The sequence below is a fragment of the Centruroides sculpturatus genome, unplaced genomic scaffold, assembly GCF_000671375.1.
Source record: "Centruroides sculpturatus isolate CEXI.00-Female unplaced genomic scaffold, Cexi_2.0 scaffold93, whole genome shotgun sequence".
Lineage (NCBI taxonomy): Eukaryota > Metazoa > Arthropoda > Arachnida > Scorpiones > Buthidae > Centruroides > Centruroides sculpturatus.
Window position 1 is genome coordinate 78189 of NW_019384297.1, and position 8553 is coordinate 86741.

The 8553-nt window shown below is 29.2% G+C and overlaps 1 protein-coding gene across 1 annotated transcript in view; it reads left to right on the forward strand.

Moving 5' to 3' along the window:
* The window catches only part of LOC111625079, a 58755-nt gene that overhangs the window by 32491 nt on the left and 17711 nt on the right, over positions 1–8553 (forward strand). Inside the window, 6 exon segments of the mRNA XM_023368145.1 lie at positions 4023–4225; positions 4315–4504; positions 4578–4706; positions 4812–4933; positions 5270–5353; positions 8126–8257. Coding sequence (XP_023223913.1) covers positions 4023–4225; positions 4315–4504; positions 4578–4706; positions 4812–4933; positions 5270–5353; positions 8126–8257 — 860 coding nt within the window.

Consider the following 8553-nt stretch of genomic DNA (forward strand, 5'->3'; position numbering starts at 1 on the left):
GTACAAACGTATACGAAATTAGATTTTAAAGTTAAATATAAAACTTACCAATCACGTAATCATATCGATCACGAAACTCCGGACTAACAGCTAATATTAAAGGGAAAAAAAGAATTAATTGAAAGGGTAACATTTCTTATTCCCTCAATTAATGATTTCTGACTAATTTATTATATTATATATTTATCTGTTTTATCAAAATTATCTCGAAAGGTCGACTTTATCATTAGATTGTGGTAAAACCCAATTGAAAGATTTAGTTTTATCGGAATAATTAAGTTAATGCTAAGAAACCGATAGGGTTCTACTCAGTTCAAATTATGTTAATCGTCATATTATATAAAATAAAATTATCATTTTTTCGAGGAATGCTGTTTGTATATAGTAGGAACAACGTATAGGCCTACATATACATATGTTGTCGTTGTTCCTGACAAATTTAACTTTTGGAATACCGGTATATACAGTAATTCACAGCACAAAGTTTATTTATTGATTAAATTAAAATCAAAATCTCATTTAGTTGCCAAGAAATTATATAGTTTGTATCGAAAACTCGTCCTTAATCTTCTCCAGTCTCTGCGAGTAAAATTGGCTGTAGTCGGGTTTAAATGCATTTACTAAAAGTGTTCTCCAGAGTTTAAAAACAGGCATATTTTACGTTTAAATAAGCATCACTTCGGGAATAAAAGAAATATATTCGGGTTACAAACGGATCATTATTTTCGCATAAAGTAATTATTTGTATATTATAATCTACAAACTAAATATTAGAAATTTATATATAAAGACCTAAGCAGAGAATATTTGAATTTCTATGACTTCTACGAAAATCGTATCAACTTTGACGAACAGAAAACACCCATTGTAAAGAACTCGAAAGATTTTGTAATAATTACGCGATAAATATATCTTGGAAGATATTAATAACTAGACTTTATTGTTAACTCTAATCTTGATTCGACCTTCGGAACTTGGTTTATAAATTCGACAGATATAAATGATTCACAGATTTACAGAAAAATGTTTCGTCTTATATCACTTGCATTGATTTCATTCATAAGAACATTTTTCGAGGAGTAAGATTACATTATTAGTGAGTATTATCAATAGAAAAAATTTGTTTTGATACACTTTTAAAATATTAACATTATTTAAAATATTTTTAATAATACTTGCGAAATTATTTTAAAGAAGGAATTTAAAAAGAAAATATTGGATATAACACATTATAATGGAAGCCCGTTTACCCGAATCTTGTTAATCCGGATTATAAAACATAATCGCTATCTCAGAAATTTGACATATAGACATGGGGAAAAAAACATATAAACGCGAAAAAGTCATTGAATTCTTGGTTCATTGTTGTGTTGGCCATCTTGGTTCAAGCGTGCGACGTTACTCCAAAATTCGAAGCGTTTAAATTTTATTGTTGTCATTAAAATACTAAATATATTTATTTACAATATTCAAATAATATTTATACATAATATTAAATTAAACAGTATTTTTTAGAATTAAAATATTCCAACAACGAGTTGCATAACTTTCCGGGCTGTTATGAGTTTTATTTTAAAATTTTTTAATATTATTAAGCATAATAAATAAAATTGTGTGTGGCGCCATCTGTTATGAGATTTTGTTATGAAAAGTTTTCATAATGTTAATTACTGTAAAATGGCAGAAAGCTTAATTTTGAAGGTAGAAATGAGTTTTATATAAAGTGTAAATGTTAATAAAGAATAAAATCAATGCGTCTTACTCTTCTCGAAATATTACACAACGTCCCTTTATTTCCTCATCCTTTCGACGTTTTTGACCATCAAAATTTAATAGCATCAATGTCCCCATATACAAGCGACCGTGCAAAATTTCGTTTCTTAATCTTTACCCCCATCCTGAGATATTAAGCGAAATAAATGTCACACACACACATTATATACATACGTATTCATGAAACTTCTGCCGTTTTCTTCACTTTTTTTGGATTCGGGAGATCTCAAAACGTGGAGATTTTCAAAACTTTGAGGGTCAAATTTGACACAGTTCCAATACTTTCCCTTGTTATGTATACAAAAAAAGTAATATTGAAAAGATTTAACGGTTAATCTTTTCTTTGAGAAACACTGGCACCTCCGTATCTTGGCGCCCATAGGCCATTGCCTATGGTAAAATATAACCTGAAGGCAGCCACTCCTCACCTGGAAAATCACTCATATGCTACGTTGATTTATCTCGTCACACCAAACTAATTATCCATATTCTAGTTTTTTTTTGGCATCATTTTTCATACCTTACGTTGATTTTATTACGCAAAATTGGCATCAATTGTAGTAAACTAGTGTTTTATATCGAAAATATCGAATCTAACTCAATATTACTTGTTATTATTCTGTAAACATTTTCCAACAGAATATAAATTTCTTGCGAGATTGAATTGTAAAAAATGTTTATTATAATTTTTGGCTTCAATTTTCTTTTNACTATTTATTTTGTTGTTATAAAAAAAATTTATATAAAAAAAGTCACAAAATAGAGGGTAATATGGAATAGGTGGTTTAAACCATTGAAAAACTAATTAGACTTCATAAAACATAGTTATTTTTAACTATAAAAACCATATTTTTAAGATTATGTGCATGTCATTCCTGCTTCGAGTCTATTTACAAAAGTTACAGATATAATTTTCTTTCTCTGCTCCGGTACAATCAAGGTGAGCCCACAGAGAACAGCTGAAGCATTGAATCCAAATTTTCCCTCGTTCGTCTTCGGAGAATTTTCCGTTACAGAAGATGCATTCAGCGTCTTCGTTTTCTGGTTCTTTAGTTGATGGAACGAAGTCCATTACAGATGATACATCAGAATGGAACGATTCGTCGCTGCTAACACTGGAGTCATCTCTACTAGATTCAGGAGGTCGGTCTAAGTTTAATTTCTTAACAGGTAGTCTTTGAATATTCGGTTTCTTTTGTAATTTTGAAGCTTCTGGTTCCTTCTTTTTGTCCTTTTCTTTCAGTTTATCCATTTATCCTAGTATTCCATAATACGCCACTTTGGAAAATGAACCTGTAAACTGATGGACAAAACATTGTCGGCCAAAAAACGATTACAGTATAACAAACTACAATTCTTTTAGTGTACATTATGCTTAACATCAATGTTCGAGTCACATGTTTACTAGTAGGTTAAAACGTTTGAAAACTTGCCTGCAAAAACTCTTGAAAATTACAAAACACTTTGTTCTGTAGCGAGTAGTATGACGATAACAAGCGGTCAACTCTCACTGCATTGTGGGAGTCTTTCTTGAGTAGTTCGTAGTATTCCCACGTAATAGCAGCAACAAACAGAGCCGAAACCTCGGTATTCCATATTTTCCGACTATTCCATAATACCCTCCTCTATAGCCTATATAATAGGCGATTGTTAAAAAAAAAATGACTCCCCAAGATTTATACATTTTTGGACTTTGAGCGCTTTAAAACGCCGAGAAATGCAAAAAATTCGGGTCTTTCTGTATATATATTTGTATTTGTATGTTTGAAAGTACGATTTTGTACACCCAGTTTTTGAAGCTTAATAACTCCTCTGTCTTTTGTCAAAATTTTCTGAAAGTTTGCAGAGAGGTATGTGTATTAGGGTCATTGACGTTATTAAATTTTGATGATTAAAGGTCAACCAGGTGAGGAGATAAAGAAGGTCGTATCTCGTATCTCGAGTAGAGCCGGATTTAATAATGATTTTACTCGTTATTAGCGTTTAAATTTTTTTTTATAAAACCAATCCCTACCCTCAAAATTAAGCATTTTGCCATTTTATAATAGTNATCCACCTTTTAGAAATTGAAGAATCACAATATAAATACTGTACATTAATCTACAATTTAAAGTGCAACATTAAACAAAACTTAACATTAACTTTGTTTAATTTACATAGAGAATAAGAATCAGTAAAATTACACACAGTAAACTCAACACTGTAGATCTTTTATGAAGTTCTAAATAGGATCATTGTACTTTTTTCAGTCGGAGCAGGATCAGCAGGAGCCGTAGTGGCAAACAGACTGTCAAAAGATGCTAATATACACGTGTTATTATTAGAGGCAGGATCTAATCCTAGTCTTATCGCTGAAATGGCAGCATTTCCTGCAGAATTACAGCAAACAAAATATGATTGGGAATTTAAAACAGTTCCTCAGAAATTGTCTTGTTGGGGACTTAAAGATCAAGTATTGTTTTTTTTTTTTCCTCCCTAAATAAAAATCTTAATAAATTTTATTATTTCTAAAACAATTGTAATAATTTTTTTTTACAATAGCGTAGCTGCTGGCCTCGTGGTAAAGTTCTGGGAGGAAGCAGTATTCTTAACTACATGATATACGTAAGAGGAAATAAAAGAGATTTTGACGAATGGGCTAAAGATGGTGCGACAGGATGGAGTTATGATGATGTTTTACCTTATTTCAAAAAATCCGAAGATAATCGAATCCCCGAAATTAATCAAAATGGTACAAAATGTTATGTTCTATATTAAATATAAAAGGGATAGATCTATCTATAATTATAAATCGATTTATTTAGGTTATCACGGTATAGGAGGAGAACTAACAATAGAAAAAGGACCCGACAACCCTTTTAAAAGAGCATTTTTGAAAGCAGGGAAAGAACTTGGATACGATATAGGAGATTACAACGGTGAATTTCAGAAAGGTTATAAAGCAAATTTTTATTAATTTTTTATTAATTTAATACCCACATATTCTATGTCTTATATCAATATATTATATAAATTTAAAATGATAATTTCTTTTTTAGTATTTTCGGAAGTGCATGGAACATTAAAAGATGGAACTCGATGTAGTACAAAAAAAGCATTTTTAGATCCAATTAGAGGAAGAAGAAATTTAGATATTCTTACATCAGCTTTCGTAAGAAAGGTATCTTAAATTAATGCTATTTTTACTAAAGAAACATTCTACATATTTCATTTGTTTAAAGAAAAATAGGGAAAGGGACCCGAATGTCTATAACACTTCTTAATACCATTATGAACAAATGCCTTTACATTTGTTCGTAGTAAATGATAACTGGAAGATTTCTTACTTAATTTACTTAATTATTGCATTCTAAGATGCTTGAATATATTTTTGTTTTTAGAGATTGCTCTTACATAATGGTCCTTTCACTGGGGCACAGTCTAAATCTTAGTATACAAAATTTGAATGTAATTAAAAAAATGCATCATAAAATAACTACTTAATTAAATTTTACAGATTAATTTTGATGATGATAAACACGTAAAATCCGTGACTTTTGATTACAAAGATAGAACAGAAACAGTTTCAGTTCGTAGNTTAATTTAGAAAATGTACAATCGGTATTATACAATACATCTATCATTTCAGTCTATATATTCAAAATGACAATACGTGTAAACGACTTATTATGATTAATTATTTAATAAAAGTTACCTTAGACGAGGATCGACTACAGTACTTTTGTCGCCGACGTTTCCCATTTTACAAGTGCCGACAGGATGATACGATGTTTGGGTGATAGTCTGGCTAGCACATGCCAAATATTCATCGGAAAACTGCTTATGTTTTTCACAGCCTGGAATTATGGCATCTATCGCTTTGCTACCGATTTTTTTCATTGCGCCAGTTGAAAAGAGATCCAGACAAATTTTTGTGCCTATACATTTCAAATTTTCATTTTTAATTTGATTTTTTTTATGTAAAAAATTTGTTAAATAACAATACTTAAAAACTGTTTCAAATATTTCTATAAAAATTCTAATGATTATACAGTTTATTGCTTAAGTACTGATAACAATACATATACAGCAACACAAACAAACTCGCATATATTCAATGCCATAACAATCTTGTTTTATTTGACCTGTACTAGAAATAACACATGACTCCCTCTAATAAATATAAACGGATCTATTTAAATTAATATCGTAATTAGATTTGATAGTTAATTATAAAAATATACTTAAGATGTCATTAGTGTTGGTTTTTATAGTTTTATAAAAATTAAAATAATAAGTTACCTTCGACCAAAACTTTAAGATCATCGGGATGAGAAAAGTAATTGGGATCAATAATGGGATGATCGTAAGGATTTGCCGAATTTAATCGAACTTCTCCTTTGCTTTTAGGTCTTTGTAGAAGAGGTGAACACGTGATTGTATGATTATTAACGTAAGGGAGAATGTATTCTTTCAGTACCTGTAATTAAAAATTACAATCACATTTAAATAAATCACAAATAATCGATGAAACGTTTGATGTATTAGCCTAAATCTTAAAACATTTACACAAATACTAGTATGTTTACTAATTATAATGGTTACCGAAACAAGAAATATTCATTGCAACTCATTCGATAAGACAAGCCAAGTCAGTGTGTCATATAGGAATTTTATACGATACCTATATGAAGTTATTTAGGATACTTATAAAGTGTTTTATTGGAGAAATTAATCAGATAGAAATAATTTATTAATTATAATAAACCGAATTTTTATACAGTAATATTTAGGAAACTTCAGAAGGTTGAAAAAATTGAAATCTTGTCTTAAATAAGTCGAGAGTTGGAAAAAATGATCTTTGGATTATTGAGGGATTTATTTTAACGGCACGAGGTCAATACAGTAATTAAAAACAATGTTGGAAAAGAATAAGACGTTAATTCAATACAAAATATTGTCAGGATTTTTAAAATTCAGTCGTATGTTAATCAAGTGGTTAGCGTGTATACGTGGAGGACATTTCAACAGTTTTTGTAAAATATAGAATAACTTCAAAAAATTCATACGCTTTTATAAAAAAAAATTTATGTAAATAAATGCATAATTAATTAATTTTCTGTTTATTCGAAATAAAAATTTGCTAGAATATTTGTTAAGATTTTGATGCAACTCTGATTTTTATCTCAAAGATACACGAACACTTGGACTCTGTTTATGAATAAACAATAACCGTATTCATTTATTAAACGATTAATTTATCTAAATAAAACTAATAAAAGTTTTTTGTAACTTTTATTAGTTTTAAGTGTAAAAATGACTTTTCAAAAAGTGGATTTTAAATACCTGATCTGATAAACCAACAGCATTTTTAAAAGTAGTTCCTCCATCGGAAGCTAAAGAGATTATTCCTAATACCAATTCTATATCTGGCCAATCTTCTATTTTATTATATTTTGTATTCACAAAGCCAACAATATCGTATCCTGCTAAAGTACTTAATATTCCTGTAAAAGTAAATAATATTTTACTTACACCTTATCATTTACTATTTACAGTATTTCTATTTTGAAATAGATAAATTATTGTATTATTTTCATAAATAAATAATTAATATATTTAAATAATTTAATCTCCTGTAAAAATTTTATTTTGTAATAATTCTAAATCATCAAAAATTATAAGTATTATAAAATTTGATTGTGTTTTATTTAAATTTTCAGATAAGATCTGGCCATTTAGCCAAGTTATTAATTACTTTCTTGTGTTTTAATAGAAGTTCTCTCTGGGTTTAGTTAATCTTTAATTTTTATTTAAATATTGATATATAATATATGTTATATAGTTTATGAAAATTATTTGCTAAAAACATAAAAAGAATATAAGCTAATGTATTTCAGTTATATATTCTCCACAAATAAGTTTCAATGAGACTTTATATTTAAAAACACATATTTTTTTCTTTACAGATTTTTATGTTAAAATTGGTACTTATATATTAAATCATCATTATTGTTTTTCCTTTTTTTCTAGTTTAAGTTGGTTAATACTAAACTAAAGTATAAATAATTTTTGGTGAAGGTTTGCCAAGGAGTTATGTCTTCAGCCTACCTCTCTGGGAAACCCGGGATCGAAATCTGACAAGTAATTCCAGTAATTTTTAGACCTCACAATCCCTCACAGTCCCTCACAATCCGATCGCCTCTATTGTGGCCTGGGTAAATCTCCGATGAGTACGAATTGAAAGATTCTCTCAGAATCCATAGAGTAGAAAGAGTAAAAAATGGGAAAAACAAAGTTTGTTTAAAGTATCTGATCTGACGAATTTATGGAAAAATCATTTGAAACGTTGAAATTCTTTTTCATTTTGCAGGTATTCATCGTACAATACATAGCGATGGATGAGTTACCTTTGTTTTCTTTTAAATATGATAAAACATCGTCCACTTGTATTCTTGATTTTAAAAGAGTTTCCGGTGATTCTACGGTAGCGATCATGGCTAAGGTGAACACATGATCCTGGAGGTTTTTTCCTACAGGAAGATCGGAAACGACAGGAATCTGAAATTTAATATTAAACTAGTTTATTGTAAACTTTCAATTTAATGTTGAAGAGTTCTAAGTTAGCAATTTTACCCGAAGATTTTCTAGTTCTTCCTTTGGTCCAATACCTGACAACATCAATAACTGAGGAGAATTTATGGCTCCTGCAGACAATATTACTTCTCTACGAACTGAAACGGTTATAGTTTTGCCATGGTAATCGAATGTCACACCAATTGCACGTTTATTATTGTCAAA